At 40.4% G+C, this 27,623-nt stretch overlaps 1 protein-coding gene across 11 annotated transcripts in view; it reads left to right on the top strand.

Annotated features, from left to right (window-relative positions):
* Nucleotides 1-27,623, top strand: part of DOCK10 (dedicator of cytokinesis 10) — a 305,001-nt gene that overhangs the window by 177,793 nt on the left and 99,585 nt on the right. For 10 of the 11 annotated variants that reach the window (XM_024976734.2, XM_059875928.1, XM_010802445.4 and 7 more), the window contains 8 exon segments: nucleotides 307-379; nucleotides 646-768; nucleotides 1,013-1,147; nucleotides 12,187-12,370; nucleotides 13,809-13,894; nucleotides 14,159-14,242; nucleotides 14,362-14,517; nucleotides 27,224-27,445. In XM_024976734.2, coding sequence (XP_024832502.1) covers nucleotides 307-379; nucleotides 646-768; nucleotides 1,013-1,147; nucleotides 12,187-12,370; nucleotides 13,809-13,894; nucleotides 14,159-14,242; nucleotides 14,362-14,517; nucleotides 27,224-27,445 — 1,063 coding nt within the window. 11 annotated transcript variants of the gene reach the window in all.

Genomic DNA, 27,623 nt, shown 5'->3' with positions numbered 1-27,623 from the left:
CCACTTCAAAATGTGGAAGAATAAAAATATAAATCACCAAGGCCTTAAAATTGTCCCATTTGCCTTCATCTAATTAAAAAGGACATGTGTAAATCTGTGCAAATAGTAACTCTGTCGTTTAAAATGGAGATTTATTTACTGGAGATAAGATATAATGGTGTAGGGGGCAAGTTAGTACTTCCAAAGAAAATGGCCCCACGTGAGATAACATTATTTTATAAAAGTCTATAAGAAGCTGTTACTCAGCTGAAAGCAATGTCTCAAATGACAAATCAGAATCTTTTTTCTTCTTTTTTTTAATATTAGAGCAGAATACAAACCAGAGAAACTTCCTTCACATTCCTTTGAGGTTGACCATGAAGATGCTGATAAGGATGAAGTAAGTAAATGGTTGAGAGTGAAATGTTTAAAACATGAGGATAATTAGGTCCTATCTAACATGTTTGAAATTCAGACTAATTTCTCCTAAAGCTGCAGTAACCGTTGGTGTGAGGGTTTTTAGACAAAACGAATCACGTTTGTTTTGAAATTGAACATGATTATTTCAGATGAGTCAGAGAAAAAGGGAGTCTCATTTTTAAGTGCAGTGTCTAGGATCTGGGATTCACAAAGATTGCTGTGATGCTAATGATGCCTTTTGTACAGGATACCACTTCCCACTCATCTTCCAAGGGCGGAGGGGGAACGGGAGGGACCGGAGTTTTCAAGTCTGGTTGGCTCTACAAGGGGAATTTTAACAGCACCGTGAACAACACCGTTACTGTTCGGGTAAGGAGACATAGAGACTCATTTTCGTTTCTGCCACCTTTCGTGACACCCACCCCCTCTTTAGTCACACAACTGAGGTGAGCTATTTGCACTGAGTTTGTGTTTCATGTCATATTTTATTTATGAGAAAGGAAGATGCTCTTCTCAGAACAGTGCTCAAGAAATGTAGTATTCTTGAAGGGATTAGAAAATTCTAATTTCCATGAATTTGAACTACTTCCTCATATTTTTTTCCTTTATTTAGTCATTCAAAAAGCGCTTCTTCCAGCTGACTCAGTTGCCAGATAATTCCTACATCATGAATTTTTACAAAGATGAAAAAATATCCAAAGAACCCAAAGGCTGTATCTTTTTGGATTCCTGTACAGGTGTGGTACAGGTGAGTAGAAATCTCTTTTTCCCTGAGAGTTTTTTTAATTGAAAAATGCATTCATCCAATCATCATTCATTCATTCTAAAAATATTTATGGAGTACCTGATATAAGCCAAAAACTATTTCAGACTCTTAAGGATTCAGTGGAGATGGAAGGCAGCCTAGAGACTTGCTTTCACAAAACTTACTTCAATAAAGTAAGGAAAACAGAAAATAGGCAGGGGGGAAAAAAAAGAAATAACGGAATGGAATAGTTGTTAAAATCTGGAATAAAGAAAATGAACAAGGCTACAGAATGGGGAGAGACACATGGTGAAGTTGGAAAGGAATCTTTATGCTCCAGAAGTGATAGAAACATTTATGAAGAGAAAATATTTGATCTAGAGATTAAAACATGAGCAGGGGCAACAAGTACAAATGTCCTGAGGCTAGAGCAAGTCTGATATATGCAAGGACAAGAGGAAAATGACCACCTGTATAGCTACAGTGTAGAGATCCACTGAGCTAAAGAATGCAGTATGCTTATATGTAAATCACATAGTTCAAAGAAAGTTCTTCATGAATGTTACCTTTATTTTTAGGTAATATTGCAATTGTAAATTTACAGTGTATATACACATCATCCTCCTTCTAAGAGCAGGTTTCTTCAAGGGCAAGGATTATATTGCATTGGTTCTCAAGAGTTGAATCTCAGAAACTGAAACTCAGACATGGCAATTTTAACCAACAATGCTCTTCTGCACTAATTTGTCCTCAAATTATTGTCCTTAGTATTAAATTTGATATGGACCATTTTGGCAAAAAGAAGCAGAAAAATTCCATACGCCTCATTTGGACATCTTATTCTTTCTACTCTGATGATCGAACATTTTTATTCTTTCTCATGTAAAAATTGAAGCAATCAAGTGTTTTAGTAGTCTTCCCTCCAATTTAACATTAAACGCTGGCTCATTGAGATTGAGGACTCTGTTTCTGATCACAAGTCACTAGGAACAATTCTTTGTGTTTCCACCAAACCGTGGGCATTCACATAGCTTGCTACATGGCTTAGATTGCCTCTTGGATTCATACCGAGGGCCCTCAGATGCCTGGATGCAAAATAGAATTCTCTTCAGTCACTTAAGCCTCATCTATTTCTGGATGGTTTAGCTGTTAAAATCTGGAATTTCTCCAGAAAGTAATAATACTGAACTTTAAAGGGAAAGAATTAATTAAGTGTTGCTGAGCCCTCCACTAGAAATGAAAGATAATTGCTTTCTAACACAGTTGCCAACTTTCCATATGGAAAGGGCAGTAAGGATCTTAATGGAAGATGGAGATAGTTTTCTATTGTTGGTCACAAAGGAGACTCTTTGGCTTTAGAAATACGAAGTAAGACTTTAACAATAGGTTTAAAGATCAATAACTACATTTTATAGACATTGAGCTGAAAAACTGAATACTTTCTTTTCCCTTTGTACCTCCAAACTTGCTGTAGCCAATGAGTCATCATCTTTTAAGAAGTATCATTGTATCCCTTGCTAGGTGTTAAGTTTGCAGAGACATAGATTCCTGTGTAATTTCTTCTTCCAAGAGTGGTATAACTCTGTTGAACACAGAGTCAGTTAGTGCTCTAATCTGACTTTTCACCTCTTCTCCATTACCTTTTAGACCATGTTTCAGTCTCTGCTTAAGCAGTGCCTTGGAAAGAGAATGTCCTCCAAGGAAAAACATAAGAGTGGGGTGTATACAAGTCGATGTTTGAATTCTGGTTTCACCCTTTACTATCTAAGAGCCTTGAGTAAGTTACTCAAGCTGTTTTATTCCCAGTGTTTCATCTGTAAAACTAAACTAAAAAAGGATCTGGGAGACAGTGTGTCCTCAGCCAGCCTTTCCCAGTCTTTCCATTAATTATAAAAGTCACAACTTTGAGAGCTAAACGTCCCATCATGGGAAAGCCCTTCTAGAAAATATTGATTGACATGGTAAAGAATCTGCTTGCAATGCAGGAGACCCAGGTTTGATCCCTGGGTTGGGAAGATCCCCTGGAGAAGGGAATGTCAACCCACTCCAGTATTCTTGCCTGGAGAATTCCATGGACAGAGGAGCCTGGCGGGCTTCAGTCCCTGGTATTGCAAAGAGCTGGACACAACTGATTGACTAACACTTCAAGCTGGCTAATTTATCCATTTCTTTATTCATTCATTTATTCACTCATCCAAAAAGCTTACTTAGTACTTATGACATGCTAGAAATGTGTTTAGGCATTAGGAATTCCTTGCCGAAGTCATAACCAGAGGAGGACATAGGCTCATAACTATTACACAGTTTCTCAAGAGCTATAATGGTGGTATAAATGTACTTTCTATGGAATGTTCTAGGAGCACAGAACAGTGATAAACTCTTCTGGGTTGGCTATAAGAATGCATAGAAAAGAACGGGCACATAGGTAGGAATTCCCAAGGTAGATTCTACATATTAAAGCAGAGTTGAATAATCCTACTTCATCTTCCAATAAATAATCATTCACATATTGGGGATCATGTACTCTATCTTTTAAAGAGTTCAGCTCTATATCCCTGTATTTATATTCTTCTTTATCATAAGCTTGTTATCCTTTATAGGAGGGACCTTTAGTTTCTTGAGATCCCTTTGGGAAGATAGACATCTAGGTCCTTGTCACCTTGTATCTGGATCCCAGTTCTCACATATTTGCTTACAGCTCTTTCTGACTTGCAAGTTTTTACATCTGAAAAGAAGATTCTGAATGATACAGTGCCAGTTTAGTCTTTGTTCTATCAAGCTTTCAGGTACAAAATGTGCCTGAAGATGAAACACGTACGCACAGAAGCACAAAGCAAATGAATAATAGAATGAGTCAGACCTATTTTATTAAGAATCATTGTCAGTTTCATTTGAATAAAACAGAGAAGAAAAACAGTTTGCCTCAGAAAGTGCTGCCTACCACCCAGCATTCTCAGTGCGTTCCAGCTCATAACACTCTTTCGTGAATAAGCCGTTTTAGTTTGCTTCATTCAAACCCATTCTATAGCACCATTTTTCCTAGGAGTACACGGCTTGGAATTCTCAGAAATATGTTTTAAGGGCTACTTCAAGTAGAGAGAAACTCCTACCCAAAATTCTCAGAGACTCTGCAAGCATTAGTCACTCAGTCCTGTCTGACTCTTTGCTATCTCACAGACTATAGCCCACCGACTCCTCAGTCCATGGCATTTTCCAGGCAAGAATACTAGAGTGAGTTGCCATTTTCCTCTTCCAGGGGATCTTCCCAATCCAAGGATTGAAACCGAGTCCCTTGTGTCACCTGCATTTTAGGCAGATTCTTTACCTGTTGAGCCATCAGGGAAGCCCCTCAGAGACTTTAGGTGATGTTTATGGTTAGGAATTTCCTGATCTTGGTAAAATAGAGACCTTACAGTAGTTTTCCACTCTTTGTAGTGTCATGAAACAGTACTAGATCTTTTTTATACCCCTCATTTCCAGTCTGAAGCAAAACTTCCAACTTTTACTATTTCAGTTTTGGTCTGAGATTAAGGGCTATTTAAGCCTAATCTATCCTGTCTTGTTCCTTCAGAGTCTTCTCATTTATTCATTCATTCATTCACTCATTCATTCATTTATCCATCCATCCATCCCAGATGGATGCCACTGCCACTCTGAATGGAGTAAATAGCCCAGGAATCCCATCTACTCAGTGCCCCAATATTAACAGTGACAATGACTGAAGTCACTTTATACATAAAGGCTTAAAGCTGAACAGGCTTCGCAGGTGACGCAGTGGTAAAGACTCTGCCTGCCAACACAGGAGACCCAGGTTTGATCCTGAGTTGGAAAGATCCCTTGGAGAAGGGCATGGCAACCTGCTTCAGTATTCTTGCCTGGAAAATCCCATGGACAGAGGAGCCTGGTGAGCTGCAGTCCATGGGGTGGCAAAGAGCCAGACACGCCTGAGCACGCATGCACGCATCTGGAACTGAACATTGTTAGTTTCCTCCTAGGTCCTGGATCTGCTACCTTGTGAATATAGGTCCCAAGATAATGGCCTTTGAGGCTTAACCAAAGTCTAAACATTCAGATGCTTTCTGCAGCCCAGACCACTACAGGAAGTAGGGTCACTTCCTTCTCCTGTGTGAGATAACACAGAGCATCTCAGACTGTGTGTGCCCACGTAAAGGCAGTCATAATGGGAAGGAAAAAAAAAAGATGTGTACCTGCCAATGAAAACAAATTTAGAAGTCACCTATAACCTATAAACCCCCCAGCAAACCTTGGTGGTTAAGAATCTCACTTCCCGTGATAAAAATAAAAACCAGAATGACACTTGTAATCTTCTTCATCTAATATAGTATTTGACAACAGTTCATGGAAAATGCATTATTATTGTCTCAATTTATTAAAATAAAGCTCAGAGAGATAAAGTGACTTGCCCAAGTAACAGAGCTAATAAGTGGAAAAATTAGATTTGAGGCTGAGGAAAATCCAGATTTACAGAAAGATGCCCAAGGAAATACTTTGGTGATCATATATCTAGTGGGTATGCTTGCATAGATACATATCAATACATTTATCCTACATAAGCCAACAGGCAGAAGAAACACTCTGAAGATAGATGTGTGTCATTTTAAGCCATGAAATTTAGATGTAGCATTTATTTCAGCAAATATATATGGAAAATTTTGCTACATGCAAAGCTTTGTGGGAAAGCCAAACATAAATTAGATGTGGTTCCTGTCTTCAAAGAGCTTCTCACCTATGGAAAGATGCGCCAAAAAACACAGAATAAATATAGCATGTGCATGAGTAATTAAACATGTGTGACACATCTCAAAACTAGGTTCTGATATCATTTGCAAGAATGATATTACTGCATGATGCTACAGTGTATTATACAAATGTGTGTATATGTACTCAGCCATGGCCAACTCTTTGTGACCCCATGGACTGTGACCTGCCAGGCACCTCTGTCCACAGGATTTTCCAGGCAAGACTACTAGATTGCCATTTCATACTCCAATGTAATACATATATTGCATATATATGTATATTGCACGTTATATTGCTTTTTTCCTGACATTACATTGCACTAGAATGTAAGTTCCGTGGGGGCAAGCACATCACTTGAACATTTTTTAGCGCTCTCTACCTAGCACATAGAAAATAGCCAATATATTTTTGTATGTATTGAACAAGTATGTATTTGAATGAATGAACATACAGAGAATGGAAAGGATTGCATGGATAGTAGCCACCAATACCACTAACCTGAATTTGATGTTGTGTGGCTCTTCTCCTGTTTCTTCAAAATTCTGTCAAAGATGCCAGCAACAGAACAGGTACAGTGGCATATTTTGCTTGGATAACTCCCTTCAATATTCCATCCTCCATTGGCTTTAGTGGTTTCATTGAAGTATCTATTTCAAAGCTTTTCTAGGTGAGCAGTGTGAAAAGCAATCCGTTTGCCACAACTCATTAAGCACATCGGATGGCATTAGGACATATTTCCAGTTTCCTTTTATTTATGAAGTCATGTAGATAGACTGTGGTGAGCTTGAATGAACAAAGAAACTGTATCAGTCACCAGGGATACTGATTTCATGAAAATAAAGGAAGATTTGAGGAGTGAGAAGAAGAATACGATTACTTCTTGATTATCATTTTAATGACTTAACATTGCATTTCACGGTTATTAAAATGTCCCATTGGTTTTCTACTTCTGGTCCTTTCTTTTTTCCTGTTTTATATGCCATTATCTTGAAGATTACAGAGGGTGAGATAGAAAACCACTTAAGGCATCTTAATCTTCCCCAGCATAAGCTTCTCTGCACTGAAAGTAGTTCTCTTTCACTCCAAGGAGAAAAAGATAATTTGGCTTTTGAGAGAAGTTGTGAATAGAATATTTATTTCATTTATAAATACCCCTTTTTGAGAAACAAGAGCTTGTTATATTTTGCTCAGATTTTTTAAAATATGTAATATTGTTGACGTTGTCAGCCATATTTAATTCACATACAGAAGGCAATTTAGAAAATCAATTTTTGTAATTTTTTATTAGTTCCTTGACATCTCCATTTGAAAGTAAGTTGCAGCTCAATCCACTTTTAATTTGGACCTAATACAAGCATTTTACGCGGCTTTGCATCTACCCTTCCCCATTATTTACAGCATCAGATTAGTCAAGCAGATTCTTTCATTTGTTTATTTTCAAGAAAACACTGAGATTTGTTTGCATCCTGCTCCACTCAGCTACTTTAGATCTGCTCTGAGCACTTCTATTCTTTCCTGAGGGTCTATTCTGTTCCCGTGGTGTTTTGAAGGTATGATACTGTCATGGGACGCACGTCTGTCTTTCATTCCTGCTCTCGGCCAACTGTCTTTGACCTTAGACCCTCTCTGTCAGTGCAGGTCACAGGCGGTTTTATGGACCTCCTTCTTCAGCACCCGGGGAAGTGTGTGGGAGGGTATGTGAAGGAGTCTGGCCCTCCCTCTTGAGGACAGCATAGCTTCTAAGAATTTGCATTCTTAAAGAAACTACCCAGATGTTTGCTTTGCATAGGAAATGTTGGGGTCACTGCCTTTCCAGCCACTGCCCCCCCTATTCTGTTTACATTGAAGCCAAAATGATCTGAAAAAGCTGGGTGTGGATTACATAAGTTTATGCATTTGTCAAAAGCTTGATTTGTGTATTTCACTCTATATAAATTTAACTTTAGTAAAGGAATTTATACAAATATATGTGTGTGTATATATATATATATATATATAAAGCTGTGGCATTTTACTCGTCAAAGTTATCTTTTCTGTATTCTCACAGAACACAGAGGGTTCTGTAAGAATAGTAGTATTTTCATGTTGCAATTCTCATGCTGCAATAACAATCCTGTTCTCAAAAAAGAATGTCTATACCTTGATTTTTATTCCTCTCAGTTCAGTTCAGTCGCTCAGTCGTGTCCAACTCTTTGCGACCCCATGAATCGCAGCACGCCAGGCCTCCCTGTCCATCACCAACTCCCAGAGTTCACTCAGCCTCACGTCCATCGAGTCAGTGATGCCATCCAGCCATCTCATCCTCTGTCCCTCTTCTCCTCCTGCCCCCAATCCCTCCCAGCATCAGAGTCTTTTCCAATGAGTCAGCTCTTCGCATGAGGTGCCCAAAGTACTGGAGTTTCAGCTTCAGCATCATTCCCTCCAAAGAAATCCCAGGGCTGATCTCCTTCAGAATGGACTGGTTAGATCTCCTTGCAGTCCAAGGGACTCTCAGGAGTCTTCTCCAACACCACAGTTCGAAAGCATCAATTCTTCAGCACTCAGCCTTCTTCACAGTCCAACTCTCACATCCATACATGACCACAGGAAAAACCATAGCCTTGACTAGACGGACCTTTGTTGGCGAAGTAATGTCTCTGCTTTTCAATATGCTATCAAGGTTGGACATAACTTTCCTTCCAAGGAGTAAGCGTCTTTTAATTTCATGGCTGCAGTCACCATCTGCAGTGATTTTGGAGCCCCCCCAAAAAAAGTCTGACACTGTTTCCACTGTTTCCCCATCTATTTGCCATGAAGTGATGGGACGGGATGCCATGATCTTCGTTTTCTGAATGTTGAGCTTGAGCCAACTTTTTCACTCTCCACTTTCACTTTCATCAAGAGGCTTTTTAGTTCCTCTTCACTTTCTGCCATAAGGGTGGTGTCATCTGCATATCTGAGGTTATTGATATTTCTCCCGGCAGTCTTAATTCCAGCTTGTGTTTCTTCCAGTCCAGCGTTTCTCTTGATGTACTCTGCATATAAGTTAAACAAGCAGGGTGACAATATACAGCCTTGACGAACTCCTTTTCCTATTTGGAACCAGTCTGTTGTTCCATGTCCAGTTCTAACTGTTGCTTCCTGACCTGCATACAGATTTCTCAAGAGGCAGGTCAAGTGGTCTGGTATTCCCATCTCTTTCAGAATTTTCCACAGTTTATTTATTCCTCTACTTCAGTACATTCATACAGAAGTTAAGCACATTTATCTTCCAATTTCACATTTGGATGATGAATTGGTTAACACCTGTCTCCCCTGTCTGGGCAGAGACCTTGTCTGTTTTTTCCCAGCACAAAATACAAACCTGATAGAACCTTTTAAGAATGAACACTGTCACTGCACTGAGGATGACTAGTCACCTTCTGCCCTGGGCTCATGGGCTATTGAAAATGCCAGTCTGCAAGGGAATCCTTACAGGGCAAAGAAATAATAATAATTGACAATCATGGGAAAGTATGAATATGAGCCAGAGAAGGCGATGGCACCCCACTCCAGTACCCTTGCCTGGAAAATCCCATGGATGGAAGAGCCTGGTAGGCTCCATGGGGTTGCTAAGAGTCGGACACGACTGAGCGACTTCACTTTCATTTTTCACTTTCGTGCATTGGAGAAGGAAGTGGCAACCCACTCCGGTGTTCTTGCCTGGAGAATCCCAGGGACGGGGGAGCCTGTTGGGCTGCCGTCTCTGGGGTCGCACAGAGTCGGACACGACTGAAGTGACTTAGCAGCATGAATATGAGCAAAGCACTTGTCCTTGGCAGAGTCTAGAAAGTGCCACTTGAGCTGTTAAACCCCACAGTGAGGATCAGTTAGTTTTTTAGCTAATTCTTTTTTCTCCTTCAATCCCCAAATTTTTCTTTTTCCTGAGGCTTACATATTGTCCCAGTGTCTACTTTCAGAAACCAGCACCCCCAGGCATGGCTGCCCCTTTAGAGTGTGATAATGCCCAGCAGGTGGCAAAGAAGAACAGCAACCAATGAACATCTTCCTTGTGCTGGGTTGTCTCAGGGGGTATTAAAGTATAAAGGGATTACTTCCTGTCTCCATCACTTGGTGTCCATGTATTTCGAGCAGGTTTTCATTTGTCTCCCCAAGCCTCAGTGTTTTCATATGCTAAATGGAATGATAATAGTGTCTCTCATAGAGTTGTTATGAGATTTAAATAAAAATGATGACTGTAAACTCAACACAGTGCCAGAGTTTAATAAGTGTCATGTTTGTAGTAGTAATCATGCTATTGTGGAAGTTGAAAGCTATTTTGGGAAGTTCTCAGAGCATCCCAAAGGAAGAGAAGATTACCAGAAGTATATTAAAGATTATTCTCTTTTGCCTCCAAGAAACAGCAATCTTGTTCTCAGAAAGAGTTTATACCTTGATGTTTAAGTTGTACTCCCACACTATGGTGCCACTCTCATCTTCGATTTCTACTCTTATTTGCATTTTACTTACTTTAATTGTATAGAGTCTTGCTTTACTACAGCTGTGAGTGCTCTTAGGCTTTAGAACAGTGTGGGTAAGAATTGAATACTTGGATCAGAGTTACCTGGGAGTGATTTGAAGACAGAATATCTTCAGGAATTCTTTCAACCACCCCAGGTTACATAATTCTAGTTATCATTGGGGGAAGTTTCTACTTTGCATTTATATTTCTAATCTCATGGCAGAAATGTACATAAACTACTATAATAATCTGCTTTTGTATTCCCACTACTTTAATTGTGCTTCTTTGATCTTTAAACAGCTAACTTCTCTTTATAGATTTCACCTTCTGTGAAAGTCTAATCTAAGGTAGTTACTCATCAAATCAGACCACTTTAATTCTCTGCACAACAGAAAATTCTGTTTTTCATTTGTTAGTGTATTTCTTCAGTTGTTCATTCATTCCCCAAGATTGGAACCTCTTCTGTCCCATTCATAAGAAATAATTGTTTTAAATGCACTGTTGAATCCTTCTGTGTGATGGCACTGTGAAGGCTATAGTGGTGCTCCAGCTCTCATGAAGGCAGTTGGAAGGGAGGAATATGCTGTGCAAACAAACAAATGAAAGTGAATAAGCATGCAATCCCAAATTTTTGTGCATACCCTGGAAGACAAGAACATTGTCCTAACTGGGGAATTGAGGAAGTTTCATTGAGCAAGGATAATTTTAGTTCAGATCTGAAGAGTGAATACAAGTCACCTAAGTACGTGAAGGGCAAACATGGTGTTATGTATGTAAATACATACCTGGTGAGTGGGATGGGAGGGTTGTTTCAGGCCATTATGGCAGCAACAAAGTCTATGATGGGAAGACATCCAGCAAACTAGAACAAAACCTCATGGTCACAAAATGCAAGTAGAGATGTCAAGTAAGACAAAAGTCTGGAGGTTGATGAAGAAGCCAGAGGCAGAGAAAGGAATTGGGAGCCCCTGGCATGTGGATGTCATTTAAAGTCATTGGACCGGATAAGGAAGAAAAGAGTCTAAGGCAGAGCTGAGGTTAGCATGACAAGTCACAAGGTGAGGAAGAGCCAATAGAGGTGACTGAAAAGTGGTTGCTATTCAGGAGGAAAGAAAACTGAAATAGAGTGTAGTCATGGGAACCAGAGAGAGATGGGTTTCATGAAGGAGGAAGTAGCCACTGTGTCAATTCTGCTGAAAGGTCAACAGAGATTGTATAGCCCTTGCGGTAGTACAGCAATGTAGAGTTTGTTGGTGACCTTGGCAAGTGCAGCCTCTGGGATATGATGGGGTCAAAATCACAACTGGAGTGAATTGTGAACAGAACACAAGGTGAGAAAATGAAGGTAGCAACTCAAAGCAACTGTTTAAAGAAGCTTAGAATATACTTCCCCCAGGCCTGAAGATGAAATGTTTGAGCCCACATGCTCACCCAGTCAACAAAAACCTTAAAATACCTTCTTTGTCCAAAAATCCTTGAAAGAAACCAAATAAAATAATTCTTGTAGATGCAGATGTGGTGTACTCAGTCATGTCCAGCTCTTTGTGATCCCATGGATTATAGCCCTCCAGGCCTGTCCCCACCCAGGGATCAAATCTATGTCTCTTATGTCTACTTCATTGGCAGGCAGATTCTTTACAACTAGCACCACCTGGAAAGCCCAAAATAATTCTTAGCCATCTAAACTTTTGTCTGTTTTGGAAAATCTCCTTGACATCATCTCCTTGTGTGGAAAACCCCATGAAAAAATATCTCTCACTCTCTAAGACTTAGTTGGTATTTTTTTCTTTTTATGCTGCAGAATAACAGGCTAAGAAAATATGCCTTTGAATTGAAAATGAATGACCTGACCTATTTTGTGTTGGCGGCTGAGACGGAGTCAGATATGGATGAATGGATCCACACCCTCAACCGAATCCTGCAGATCAGTCCTGAGGGGCCCCCTCAGGGCAGGAGGAGTGCAGAGCTCACGGATCTGGGGCTGGGTGAGCACACTACCCGCCTCCCTTGCCAACTATGACCTGTGCATTTGGTTCATTTTAGCTGCTAGTAACCCTGGTAGCTGTCAGGTCTAGCTCGTCCAACCCTGAGCTATTTGCTCCAGGAAATCACCCCCCAAACCTTTACTTTTACTGAATAGTGGGGGTCACCTCACAGAGGTATGATTTTTAAGTTGACTGGCAGTGATTTGAGGCCGACATCCAGCAAATGATATTGGGAATCATTGATCAGCAATATTTTTAAAAAATGACCATGTCTAATGGGATGTTAGAGGAGAGATTCTGTGTTTTATGGATCCCGTTAAATTTAATTAATGAACATTACTGTGTAATGGCAAACATACATCCTTTCCTTATAGTTGAAAAGCATCTTTCATGTGTGCTTTTGACCCCATGGAGATAAGGCAAGTTGTGAAAGTTCCATAAATTTTGCATGAGATCAGAGATTTTTGTAAGATAAAAAATTTTTCTTCTGCCCATCCCAGTTCTTTCATCAGACTCTAAGCCATTCTAGGCAAAGAGAAGAGAGCAAGAGAAAGGGGAAAAAATGGTGAGAAGAAGAGGAGGAAAACAGGTTTATATTAATAGTCATGTGGAAGACAAGTTTATTCTCAGTCACTCCTCCCAAAGGAAAACTGTTCTAAGACATTTTGCACAATACATGGTACATTAAAACCAGAGAGTCTTTTTTTTTTAGTTAATTTATTTATTTGACTGCATTGGATGTAGTTGTGACACTCAGACTTAGTTGCCCCAGGGCATGTGGGATCTTAGTTCCCCCAGCAGGGATTGACCCACATCCTCTGCATTGGAAGGAGGATTTTTAACCACTAAACCACCAGAGAGGTCCCCCAAAGAGTCTTTAAGTTCTGGTAGCCTATCATGTACGAGAGTCATGGGATAAAGAAGAAGAAAATTAGTGTTGATTTTAACTCCTGCTATATACCGTAGAAGGTGTTTTACACTCATGATTTACTTAATCATCATCAACTAGAATATTAATGTTTCCAGAGTCCTAGAGAGTTTAACTAACTGAAGCTAGAATGTAGGTTTTATGTTGATGGCCTGAGAGTCAGAATTATCAAAAATATTTTCATATGTAAGAAAGCTTTAGTATACACTGATGAAGTGAGACAAGACAACCCCAAGTATGAATGTAGTATTGTAAGGGTCCAGAGTTCTTATGGGCCCAGGATGGTGTCATGAAGAGTGTCCCAAAATGATCACCAGGACATCCGATTTCCAGGCCCAGTTTTTCCAACTATGTGGAGAACTAGAGCCAGGGCACAGTGAAGGTATCTTCTCACCAGTGTCCCTTCCTCATCGCTCTTGAGTCTAACCCAGTTTCGATATGTCACAGGCTTGAAAAATGAGTGATTCATGAAGATTATTTAATGACCTGGTCTTGATGTATCTTTTCAAGATTCCCTGGATAATGCTGTAACTTGTGAAAGCACACCAGAGGAAGCTGATTCTTCAGAAAACAGCCTGCACCCAGACTTCACGAAAGTAATAAAGCTGACATTTTTCTGTGCAAATAAACTCAAATTACTTCTTACTTATCGCTTTCATGGAAAAAATGTAAATGCTTTAAGATTTAGACTAAGACACACAACAGTCAGAAAACAAAAAGCATGTTTCTGTAAGATTGCAGAGTGTTGATGGATGATATTAAAACAGTGATAATACTAAGGGACTGTTTCTTGGCCATGTGTGTGGGGCTGGGCTGTAGGTTTCCAGCCAAGTAGAAACTAAGAACTGTTTCCTCTGTAGTACCTCACAGAAACTGAAGAGACTGTCAAAGCAACTCGAAACATGGAGAGGCTAAATCTGTTCTCACTGGATCCAGATATAGATGTAAGTCGGAATTCTCTTTAAGCAGATGTGAACTTGACTTGTATAGTTGCTGTTTATAATTTAGAAACTCTTTTCTTATGATGGGTGTATGTTGAGTAAAACTTTCCAAACTCTTTTAGAGCTTGAAACTTCAGAAAAAAGACCTTTTAGAACCCGAGTTTGTGATCAAACCATTTGAAGAGAAGGCCGCCAAGAGAATCATGATCATTTGCAAAGCTCTCAACTTAAATCTTCAGGGATGTGTGACAGAGAATGAAAATGATCCGACAACGAATGTAAGTTTCTCTTCTGATACATCCTGTACCCTCAGCCAACATCACACCACCCTCGTTAAAATCTTTTCTATTCCTGATGATTCCAGGCACTGAGTTCACACCCTCTATTGTACCAAGGAATATGATTGACAGCATTTTTCCACTTGACTAAAGTGTACAAGTTCGGAAGTAGAATTGTCAATTATACTGCCACAAAATTTCCCTTTTAACATACAGAAGAAGTAACAAAGGGACTCTGCTTTATGGTTCTTTCCATTAAATCAGCCCAATAGTTCAGAGTTTCCAGTTTGTATCTTCCTGGTGGAACTTTATGGCTTTTAAATCCACATTTTTAATGTTCATATGTTAATTTTAATGTATATTAGAGAATATTTATAATGAACAAATTAACCCTGTGATTTCATAGCTACTGCTGCTTACAACAAGGCTAAATAGTGAGTCAAGTAGAATAATATATAAATATTAAATAAATAATACATGTAAATGGTAGGGGGAAAAGGTGCTTCACTGATATTTGGGAAACATCACTGTACTCATTAAATCAATACAAGATTCCTCTTCTTACTAAATGGGCTCTCTTGAGAGTTCATTTTTAGTATTCTAAGGGACAGTTCTATACTAATTGTGAATGTATGGGTGGGAAGGGCACATTTTAATAGCATAAATATTGTCAAAGGTTGAACTATAAAGAAAGAAAGAAAAAGTACTCAATCTTAACATCAAAAATCATTGTTAATATATTGGTGTGTTCCTTTTCATTCTTTTTTAATGCATTCTGTTCTTATTTCTAATAAATCATCCCTCAATTTTCATCTTTCACCTTAAAGAACTTATTTCCAAATCCATGATACAAGCCACATCTGCTTTTAGAAGATAGAAACAGTATGACATTTTTCTGCAAATTGTATACACAGTCCGTACACCTCTCTATTTATGATGTAGTAAAATAAGCCTTGTTAGTTTGATGGTAAGTAGCAGGCAAATGGGTGAGCCCTTTCAGAAAGACTGTAACCTGCTTCCCGTGGGTCTTCAGGTACCTTAATGTTTCTCTGAGCCTCCTTCTTCCTAGTCTAGTAGCAGGGTAATGGTGTGTGCTGTGGACCTCAGGTTTAATGAGGAGAATCTGTAAATATGATGCATGCAAGATATTGATGTTTTCAGTGTTACCTATGAGATTCTTGTTGACAAATGAGCTAAAACTTAAATGTATTTCCAGTAAGAATCTTCCCCCAAAATGAAGCTTCTTCATATTTTATAAACTGTAACTTGCCCTAGGTATGTGACAGAGTGAAAGTAGTTAAAGTTGAGTTTATTCATTCTCGAGCAAATACTTTGTTCAGTGCACCTAATGGAGCTAGACTTGTTCTAGTTCAGTTCAGTTCAGTCGCTCAGTCATGTCCGACTACCATGTGACCCCATGGACTGCAGCACGCCAGGCCTCTCTGCTGTCACCAACTCCTGGAGTTTACTCGAGCTCATGTCGATCGAGTTGGTGATGCCATCCAACCATCTCATCCTCTGTCAACCCCTTCTCCTCCCACCTTCAGTCTTCCTAAGCATCAGGGTCTTTTGCATTGAGTCAGTTCTTCGCATCAGGAGGCCAAAGTATTGGAATTTCAGCTTCAGCATCAGTCCTTCCAATGAACACTCAGGGCTGATCTCCTTTAGGATGGACTGGTTAGATCTCCTTGCAGTCCAAGGGACTCTCAAGAGTCTTCTCCAACACCACAGTTTAAAAGCATCAATTCTTCGGTGCTCAATTTTCTGTATAGTCCAGCTCTTACATCCATACATGACTACTGGAAAAACCATAGCTTTGACTAGATGGACCTTTGTCGGCAAAGTAAGGTCTCTGCTTTGTAATATGCTGTCTAGATTGGTCATAGCTTTTCTTCCAAGGACTCTTTGCAACCCCATGGACTATACAGTCCATGGAGTTCTCCAAGCCAGAATACTGGAGTGGGTCGCTTTTCCCCCTCTCCAACAGATCTTCCCAACCCAGGAATCGAACTGGGGTCTCATACATTGCAGGCAGATTCTTTACCAACTGAGCTATCAGAGAAGCCACAGACTTGTTCTAAATACTGGAGAAACAGCAGGGAACAAGATAAACAAGTCCCCAGCCTCTTGAAGATTAGAATCTTTGGGAAAAGACCAAAGTAAATAAGGAAACAAATGAATTAACAAGAAACTTGCACACTGTGCAGAGTTCTTTAAAGTAAATCAATATATAGAGATATGATACAGAATAACTGAGAGGAGGGCTACTGAGGATAAGATGACCGCAGGAGACCTCTCTGAGAGGGTGACATTTGAACAGAGACCAAGGTTGATAAAGGGAAAACATCAGGTCAGGGCAAAAGGTTCCAGGCAGAAGAAAGAACAAGTGTGAAGTTCCCTGAGACTGGTAAACATTGGCAGAGTCTAGGAACTGAAAGGAGATAGTGAAGGGAAGGGCAGACCAAGATGGGGTGGGAGAAACAGCACAGAATAAGAGTAGATCGGGTCTTCTACACTGTAGTGAAGAGTTTGGATTTATCCTTAGTGTAATTGGAGGCGATCCTAGGGTTTGAAGCACTTTAAAATGGTTTGATCTAATTCTAATTCTTAATTCTAATTTAAGAATTTGTGTTCTTAAAACATCCCATTGGAGGAATGGACTGAAAGAAACGAGGTGACTAAGGAAAACAAGTTTATTACTACAGTTCACAGTGTGGCTTGCTCTAGGACTGGCAAAGAGGAAGGCGAGCAATGGATGGGTTTGACTGACGTTTTGTAAATCGAATTGACAGATTTTTTGGATATATGGGATATTCAGGATAAGGAGAAGAAAAATCTCAAGGATGAGTCTCTAAGTTTTGCTTTAGACCCTTATATGCATAGGGGTGTCATTACTAGGAGGATAAGACTAGAGGAAGAGCAGATTTGGGGGATACAGGCCAAAAAGTACATGATGGATATGTGAAGCGTAATTGGCCTATTCAATATCCAAATCAAGATGTTCATTAGGCAGATTCAAACACAGGTTTAGAACTCAAGGGAATGGCATGAGCAGAGATATAAATCTGAAAGGCTAGTCCAGGCAGTGACTTACAGGGAATCATGTAGAAATTTCTGTGTATGTAGGAAATATTAAATGAATGAATACTGAAGTGACCAAAGAAAACTCAGAAGGAATGGTCGTTGATGTAGGGATAAACCAGGAAAGACTGACTCACGATGCCAAAAAAGAGAGTCAGCTGTGTGGAATGGTGCTAAGAAGCTGAGTAACATGAAGCCAGAGAAGAGCATGGTAGATGTGGCCACGTGGAGGATGACTATGGCAGGAAAAATGTTCCTTTATGTGAAAGTGTTAGGAGGAGTATTCAGAACATATTTTCACTTGGGATTTAAAAAAATAAAACTAGAAACTTAGTCTTGAAGCTATTTAGAAATATCAGGAAAATTTAACCTAAATCATAATATCACTTAATCATTTTATTAAATAAAAATGAATTCTTTTTTTGACCAAATACATCCTTGTTGTTGTTTAGTTGCTAAGTCATGTCTGACTCTTCTGCAACCCCATGGACTGTAGCCCACCAGGCTCCTCTGTCCATGGGATTTCCCAGACAATAATGCTGGAGTGGATTGCCATTTCCTTCTCCACGGGATCTTCCCAACTCAGGGATAAAACCCAAGTCTTTTGCATTGGCAGGCAGGTTCTTTACTGCCAAGCCACCAGGGAAGCCAAAGTACATCCTTCAGTTCAGTCGCTCAGTCGTGTCCAAGTCTTTGTGACCCCATGAATTGCAGCATGCCAGGCCTCCCTGTCCATCACCAACTCCCGGAGTTCACCCAGACTCACATCCGTTGAGTCAGTGATGCCATCCAGCCATCTCATCCTCTGTCGTCCCCTTCTCCTCCTGCCCCCAATCCCTCCCAGCATCAGAGTCTTTTCCAATGAGTCAGCTCTTCACATGAGGTGCCCAAAGTACTGGAGTTTCAGCTTTAGCATCATTCCTTCCAAAGAAATCCCAGGGCTGATCTCCTTCAGAATGGACTGGTTGGATCTCCTTGCTGTCCAAGGGACTCTCAAGAGTCTTCTCCAACACCACAGTTCAAAAGCATCAATTCTTCGGTGCTCAGCCTTCTTCACAGTCCAATTCTGACATCCATACGTGATCACAGGAAAAACCATAGCCTTGACTAGACGAACCTTTGTTGGCAAAGTAATGTCTCTGCTTTTGAGTATGCTATCTGGGTTGGTCATAACTTTCCTTCCAAGGAGTAAGCGTCTTTTAATTTCATGGCTGCAGTACATCCTTGCTGCTGCTGCTAAGTTGCTTCAGTCGTGTCTGACTCTGTGCGACCCCATAGATGGCAGCCCACCAGGCTCCCCTGTCCCTGGGATTCTCCAGGCAAGAATTCTGGAGTGGGTTGCCATTTCCTCCTCCAATGCATGAAAGTGAAAAGTGAAAGTGAAGTCGCTCAGTCGTGTCCGACTCCTAGCAACTCCATGGACTGCAGTCCACCAGGCTCCTCCGTCCATGGGATTTTCTAGGCAAGAGTACTGGAGTGGGGTGCCATTGCCTTCTCCGAGTACATCCTTAAGTGTGATTAAAAACTCAAATTTATAAACAAACATCAAAGAGAATGGGCTTTCTTTCCAGTGCCAGGGACATGTGACTCCCTCCACGTGGATTCCTATGTGTGCGTGTGAAGTCATATCAGTCGAGTCCGATTCTTTGCGACCCTATGGACTGTAGCTCTCAAAGCTCCTCTGTCCATGGGATTCTCCAGGCAGTAATACTGGAGTGGGTTGCCATTTCCTTCTCCAGGGGATCTTCCCAACCCAGGGATCGAACCCGCATCTCTTAAGTCTTGTGCATTAGAGGGCTGGTTCTTTACCACTAGCGCCACCTGGGGAGCCCGTTGGATTCCTATCTTTATATTAAAGCCCATATTCAGTAGCTAGATGTTCGTATTTGGCACAGTCTCGGACAAGAGAATATGTCCAATTCAAAGAGCAGCTTTCGGGAGCCCTTTCATATCTGTCAGGCCAAAGGGATAAGTTGTTTTCAAGTGTTCTGTTTGTATCATTTTTAATTAATTGTGTAATTGATACAAATGTTAAAACAACAACTAAGAAAATACTTTTAAGAATAATTTCAGTGCTTATAAACAATGTAAAAACCTGATAAAACAGCCTCATCTGGACTCAACTTCAGTTTTATATGTAATGGCATTGTTTTAAAAAATCTTTTTGCGATTATTCAGTGACACTCATTTATTCATGTCGCTATTTTTAAACTCATTGTTTTTAACTCAGCGAACATGCTTTTAAACTAATTGAAATGTTTCTCCAAGTTGCTGAAGAGCCAACAACAATGCAGTTGCATTTAATGAATGAGCTTTTAAAAAGACTCCCCAAAAGAACTTTTTCATGATGAGGAAACAATATTTGACAGCATATAATTTTTCAGTCAGTCAATTGAAAACCAACTTCAAGTTGATGGCTTTAGAGTATAACATATTTCTTTGAAAACAGAAATTGATCCAAAAATCTGAACTAATGAAGCTGCTTTACAGCAGAAGTACATTTAGAATTTCATGTTCTTAAATTTTTTTAAAGAGAAGTACAGAATTTTAAGCAAGAAACCTGTGATGATTCATTGGGCTTTGTAGGTGTTTTGCTATATTTATTGAAAAACCAGTGATTCAAAAAGTAAGATGTGACATTTAAGTTGAAAAGGTGAATTGGAAGAAATAAGTGAATCACCATATGAGCTTTATTTTTGATTGATTATCAAAGTAGGTAATTTATTTCCATTAACAAAACAGAAGTGAAAATCAAAGGGGGGCAATCTGCAAAATAATAATAATAAGGATTTTTTTCTTTGACGTTCAATGTGTTTTGGGTTCCTACCTGAATTATTTCATTTAATTTTGTATTTTTCATCTCTTGGCAGACTACCAGTACCACAAACCAGGAGTTTTTCTAAATTAAATTGGTAAAATATGAAACTTTTACATTTTGTCTTATTTTTTTTTTAATTTGTTGAATTTTATTTTATATGTATAATTCTAACAGCAAGGGCTCTGCCAAATATTGCTAATATTAAGGAATTAAACTAATACCCTTATTATAAGCTGGCCATATTCCTGCATTTCAAAGGACACAAGATACTTATTAAACATTCAGCAAAATCTATGGCATGAGTGAGTCTGTATAGTGATAAACTTGCTCACAATGTGTTTTTTGTATATAACCTACAATGCACCACCCTTATGGCAGGAAGTGAAGAGGAACTAAAAAGCCTCTTGATGAAAGTGAAAGAGGAGAGTGAAAAAGTTGGCTTAAAGCTCAACATTCAGAAAACGAAGATCATGGGATCTGGTCCCATCACTTCATGGGAAATAGATGGGGAAACAGTGGAAACAGTATCAGACTTTATCTTTTTGGGCTCCAAAATCACTGCAGATGGTGACTGTAGCCATAAAATTAAAAGACACTTACTCCTTGGAAGAAAAGTTATGACCAACCTAGACAGCATATTGAAAAGGAGAGACATTACTTTGCCAACAAAGGTCCGTCTAGTCAAGGCTATGGTTTTTCCAGTGGTCATGTATGGATGCGAGAGTTGGACTGTGAAGAAGGCTGAGTGCCGAAGAATTGATGCTTTTGAACTGTGGTGTTGGAGAAGACTCTTGAGAGTCCCTTGGACTGCAAGGAGATCCAACCAGTCCATTCTGAAGATCAGCCCTGGGATTTCTTTGGAAGGAATGATGCTAAAGCTGAAACTCCAGTACTTTGGGCACCTCATGCGGAGAGTTGACTCAGTGGAAAAGACTCTGACGCTGGGAGGGATTGGGGGCAGGAGGAAGAGGGGACGATAGAGGATGAGGTGGCTGGATGGCATCACCGACTCGATGGACGTGAGTTTGATTGAACTCCGGGAGATGGTGATGGACAGGGAGGCCTGGCGTGCTGTGATTCATGGGGTTGCAAAGAGTCGGACACGACTGAGCGACTGAACTGAACTGAACTGATCCACAAAATATTGGTGGATGAGAGGCATCAGTTCAAGATTAAGTAGCATAAACAAAACTTTAAAAACTTTTTATAATTATATACATTTTAAGAAGTCTATAGTTAATTACATATGCATGTATTTACTTATGTATACATATAATTACTCATGTGTATATATGTACATATATATGTGAATATAATTACATATCTATATTTCTGTCCTTCTATTTAAATTCTGTTGCATTTGACATTTTTCTGGTTGAAAATTATTTCTTTACTAAATCTTTCTCCTTCAGTGTCTGTGATACTCTGGCAGCATTAAATGCTTTTATCAACTTGTTTTTAAAAATCCCTCACCACTCCCCAGTCTTCTTTGTAAACTGGTTTTCCTACTCTCACCTCTATCCCATGCATGTTCGTATTTCCTGTGATGCCATTTTGCCATTTCCTAGGATTTTCTCTTTTTTTCATTTCATGCTTGAACAGGAAAGCACGACACAGGAAAGCATGACACACCCAAATCTTTCGTTTTCTACTCTCCAGCCCAATTTCCTTGACTGAACTCAACACTCATAATACCCCAGTGCTCCTGGAATGTCCTACAAATGACTTTCTGTACTGAAGAATTCATCTTTGTATCTTCATCCTATGCATTAGTGAATGGCATTGTCATTCAATTAATTTCTATAGTCCCAAACCTAAGGATTTTCTTTAATTCATGCCCCTGTGAACCATCTCTCCAACCAACCAACACACACACACACACGCAATGAGTTTCCAAGGCTTCTAGTTGTACTTCCCTAATGTTTCTCCAGTGTATTTTCTACATACACATCCTAATGTTGTGTTTCCACTCTGATCTCACTCTAAACCTGTGTTTTTTCATGTCTTTGTGACTTTGCCCATGTCACTCCACTTACTGGAAGCCCTTATAAACTCCTCTTTACCAAACTTCTACTTCTTTACTCAAATAAGAAAGTCTTCCTTCCCTTTCCATCTTCCTTTACCTTCTCATTTTCCCTTTAGTCACATCTTCCTCTTCCTTCCTAGCATGGTAGCAAGAGGTCGAGGGGGCAGTGGCACTGAGGCTTGGAGCTGAGTGAGCCCTAGAACCCCAGATGATTTGGGGGAGAAAGCCACATGGAGACTCAGAGGTGCCACAGATGCTACTATGATTGGGAGATGGGTTACTTTGAAACCAAAAGTAAACTGATTGAAGAAATAAGTAATTAATGATGAGTCAGGTTTTTCGCTACTGGAAGAAATATTTACAAATATGAAAAAGGGAAAGCTTAGAAGGAACCTTTGAGGATCTTGACTGGAAATGGAGCTACAGCATGAACCCATGAGTTTTTTGCAAATATTCACATACAGATAGTGATAAAGAAATCATTGTTAACACAAGTTCATGTGCCTGAAGCACAAAGAGGCCAAACAAACTGAAACATAGGAGCTTGGAGCAGAGAAAGGTTATTGCAAGGCCATGCAAGGAGGCAGGTTGGCTCGTGCCCTAAAAAGCCTCTAGCTCTCCAAAAGGTTTTAGCAAAACATTTTTAAAGGGAAGATGACATGAGCGTCTCAGGGTATGTGATCAGCTTGTGAACAGTTCTCTGATTGGCTGATGGTAAGGTAGCAGGGTCCTGTCACAGGGGTTAACGTTATTCATCTTTAGGCTCAAGGAGGCCTGGGGCTATGTGCTCATGGTCATCAAGTAGTTCTTGCTTTTTAGCGGGTGGGTGGTGGCGGGGGGGTGGGGTAGGGGGGCGCGGGGGGGCGGGGTGGGCAGGGAGGCGGGGTGGGTTTCATATCTGCAAAACAACTCAGGAAATCTGCATGAAATACTATTATCTAGGGCTTCCCAGGTGACTCAGTGATTAAAGAATCCTAAGTCCGCCTGCCAATGCAGGAGATACCAGTTTGATTTCTGGGTCGGGAAGATCCCTGGAGAAAGAAAGAAAGTGAAGTGGCTCAGTCAGGTCCAACTCTTTGCAACCCCATGAACTGTAGCCTAACAGGCACCACCATCCATGGGATTTTCCAGGCAAGAGTACTGGAGTGGGGTGCCATTTCCTTCTCCAGGGGAATCTTCCCAACCCAGGGATCGAACCCTGGTCTCCTGCATTCTAGGCACATGCTTTGCCATCTGAGCCACCAGAGAAGGCCGTGAAGAAGGAAATGGCAACTTACTCCAATGTTCTTCCTAGGAAATCCCATGGACAGAGAAACCTGGCAGGCTACAATCCATGGGGTCACAAAGAGTTGGACACGACTGAGTAACTAAACAACAACTATTAATATTATCTAGGTACTTCAGAAAGACGCTAAAGCAAAGGATATGGGAGAAGGCCTGTCCTGGGAAGACCCCATGGGGTCCTGCTCAGTTACAATTATAGCTGAATATTGTGTGTATGTAGGTAATGGCAACCCACTGCAGTGTCCTTGCCTGGAGAATCTCAGGGACGGGGGAGCCTCATGGGCTGCCATCTATGGGGTCACACAGAGTCAAACACGACTGAAGCGACTTAGCAGCAGCAGCAGCATGTATGTGGGTGTGTGTCCCGGAAACAGTGAGCCTAACAAGCACCCAGATCTTGATTTCAAAGTGTCACCCTCATTCACAGGAACCAAGGGTCTTTGGAAGAATGGCTGGGGCATGAAGAGTAAAGACGAACCCGAAAAACCTTGTTGGGTATAGAAAGAGGTACTCCAAAAACGATGAAGACCTGCCATAGAGACATAGGAGCTACAATGAAGGGTGTGCTGCTGCTGCTAAGTCACTTCAGTTGTGTCCGACTCTGTGCAACCCCATAGACGGCAGCCCACCAGGCTCCCCTGTCCCTGGGATTCTCCAGGCAAGAACACTGGAGTGGGTTGCCATTTCCTTCTCCAATGCATGAAAGTGAAAAGTGAAAGTGAAGTTGCTCAGGCGTGTCCGACTCCCAGCAACCCCATGGACTGCAGCCCACCAGGCTCCTCTGTCTATGGGATTTTTCAGGCAAGAGTACTGGAGTGGGGTGACATTGCCTTCTCCAAATGAAGGGTGTACCTCTGGCCAAATCTAGGACAACTTGAGTATCACTCTAAATAATGATAGTAAGCGATGGAAATTTACTGAATAAAATAACAATCCATGAGTCTATACACACACACATATATATATATGTGTATGTGTGTATTATATGATTTTATACAAGTATTATATTTTGCATATTACGTGTAATAAACTACCAGTGCAGGGGGCACAAGTTTGACCCCTGGTCAGGAAACTAAGATCCCATATGACGCATGACTCAACCAAAATAAAGAAGTAAGGAAAAATATATTTAATGAATATATAACATGTAATATATAGTATTATGTATTACATATAACACAAATAGAAATATTATACTATATAAATAGTAATGATAGCTTACAGTGAATGGTGTCGGATTTGTGATCTCCAAAGATTTAATTTCAGGAACAGGGACCAGGCTTGATCACTCAAGAGCTTTTGTGTAGCAGAGTTTATTAAAGTATGAAAAAGGGACAGAGAAAGCCTCTGACATAGACATCAGAAGGTGGACAGAGAGTGTCCCCCTCGCTAGTCTAAGTGAGGGAATTATAACTTTTTTAGTTAGTTATTACAATAAATCAAAATAATGTCTCAAGGTTGTAAAGATATTACTAGACACACTCCCATAATTTACATTTTAAGAAGACAGGATTAGAACTAAAAATAGAAAGATTTTACCAGACCCACTCCCATAATGTATACATTCTAAGATATCAGGATTAGTCAGAAGGTTTTCAGAAAGAATGCTCAAACTACCACACAGTTGCACTCATCTCACATGCTAATAAAGTCATGCTCAAAATTCTTCAAGCCAGACTTCAACAGTATGTGAACTATGAACTTCCAGATGTTCAGATCAAATTGCCAACATTTGTTGGATCATCAAAAAAGCAAAAGAGTTCCAGAAAAATATCTATTTCTGCTTTATTGACTATGCCAAAGCCTTTGATTGTGTGGATCACAGCAAACTGTAGAAAATTCTTCAAGAGATGGGAATACCAGACCACCTGACCTGCCTCTGGAGAAACCTGTATGCAGATCAGGAAGCAACAGTTAGAACTGGACATGGAACAATGGACTGGTTCCAAATCGGGAAAGGAGTACGTCAAGGCTGTATATTGTCACCCTGCTTATTTAACTTATATGCAGAGTACATCATGAGTAACGCTGGGCTGGGTGAAGCACAAGCTGGAATCAAGATTGCTGGGAGAAATATCAATAACCTCATATATGCAGACGACCACCCTATGGCAGAAAGCAAAGAAGAACTAAAGAGCCTCTTGATGAAAGTGAAAGAGAAGAGTGAAAAATTTGGCTTAAAACTCAACATTCAGAAAACTAAGATCATGGCATCTGGTCCATCACTTCATAGCAAATAGATGGAGAAACAGTGACAGACTTTATTTTCTTGGGCTCCAAAATGACTGCAGATGGTGATTGCAGCCATGAAATTAAAAGATGCTTGCTCCTTGGAAGAAAAGCTATGAAAAAGCAGAGACATTACCTTGCCAGCAAAGGTCCATCTAGTCAAAGCTATGGTTTTTCCAGTAGTCATGTATGGATATGAGAGTTGGACTATAAAGAAAGCTGAGCATGAAGAATTGATGCTTTTGAACTGTGGTGTTGGAGAAGACTCTTGAGAGACTTCAAGGAGACCCAACCAGTCCATCCTAAAGGCAAGCAGTCCTGAATATTCATTGGAAGGACTGATGCTGAAGCTGAAACTCCAGTACTTTGGCCACCTGATGGCAAGAACTGACTCACTGGAAAAGACCCTGATGCTAGGAAAGATTGAAGGCAGGAGGAAAAGGGGTCGACAGAGGATGAGATCGTTGGATAGCATCACTGACTCAATGGACATGAGTTTGAGTAAACTCTGGGGGTTGGTGATGGACAGGGAAGCCTGGTGCACTGCAGTCCATGGGGTTGCAAAGAGTCAGACACGACTGAGCGACTGAACTTCACTTTCAGAAAGGAGAAACTGTTCTCAAGCGGGATACATTGTTCTTATATAATCCTTAGTACAGAGTTTCGGAGAAGGCAGTGGCACCCCACTCCAGCACTCTTGCCTGGAAATTCCCATGGACAGAGGAGCCTGGTAGGCTGCAGTCCATGCTAAGGGTCGGACGTGTCTGAGCGACTTCACTTTCACTTTTCACTTTGATGCATTGGAGAAGGAAATGGCAACCCACTCCAGTGTTCTTGCCTGGAGAATCCCAGGGACGGGGGAGCCTGGTGGGCTGCCGTCTATGGGGTTGCCTAGAGTCGGACACGACTGAAGTGACTTAGCAGCAGCACAAAATTTAAACTGAGTTTGTTGTGTAATCATCAGTTCTTGGCTTAAAGAAAAAAAAAAAAAAAACGTTTTATGTGACTAAGACTAAGGAATGTAGAGAAAAAAAAGACATTTGTCCTTTCCTCCTCCTTGAGAATTCTAGACCCCTATCTCCTCCTTGAGAGCCCCAGACCCCTCTCTCCTCCTCTCTCTCTCCTCCCCAGACTCCTTATCAACCTGCCTAGTAATTGACTCTCTCAGTAGTACTTTATCTATTGTGTTATTAAATGCTATACTAAAGAGCCTATTGTCTGTGTAATGGTTTTATGTCAAAACCACCAATTCTTTCTTCTTCCCACAGATTGAGCCTTTTTTTGTGAGTGTGGCACTTTATGACCTCAGAGACAGCAGGAAGATTTCTGCCGATTTCCATGTGGATCTAAACCACACTGCTGTCAGGCAGATGCTCTTAGGGGCATCTGTGGCTGTGGAAAATGGAAACGTAGACACTGTCACTCCCAGACAATCAGGAGAACCTCACATCAAGGGATTTCCAGAAGAATGGCTAAAATTTCCAAAGCAGGTTGCACTTCTGTTTATCTCTCATAGGAGGGAAGATGTTTGTTGCATTGTTCTTACCAATAGATTACATAAGATGAGCAGTTTTCCAAATAAAAATTCCCCTAAAGTTGTACTGTAAAAGTAGACTTTTGTATATGTCTTCATTGTGGTTTCCTAAATGCTTATTGTTTTCTTTGTAT

The sequence above is a fragment of the Bos taurus genome, chromosome 2 (genome assembly GCF_002263795.3).
Source record: "Bos taurus isolate L1 Dominette 01449 registration number 42190680 breed Hereford chromosome 2, ARS-UCD2.0, whole genome shotgun sequence".
NCBI lineage: Eukaryota > Metazoa > Chordata > Mammalia > Artiodactyla > Bovidae > Bos > Bos taurus.
This window is presented reverse-complemented; position numbering and strand designations above follow the sequence as displayed.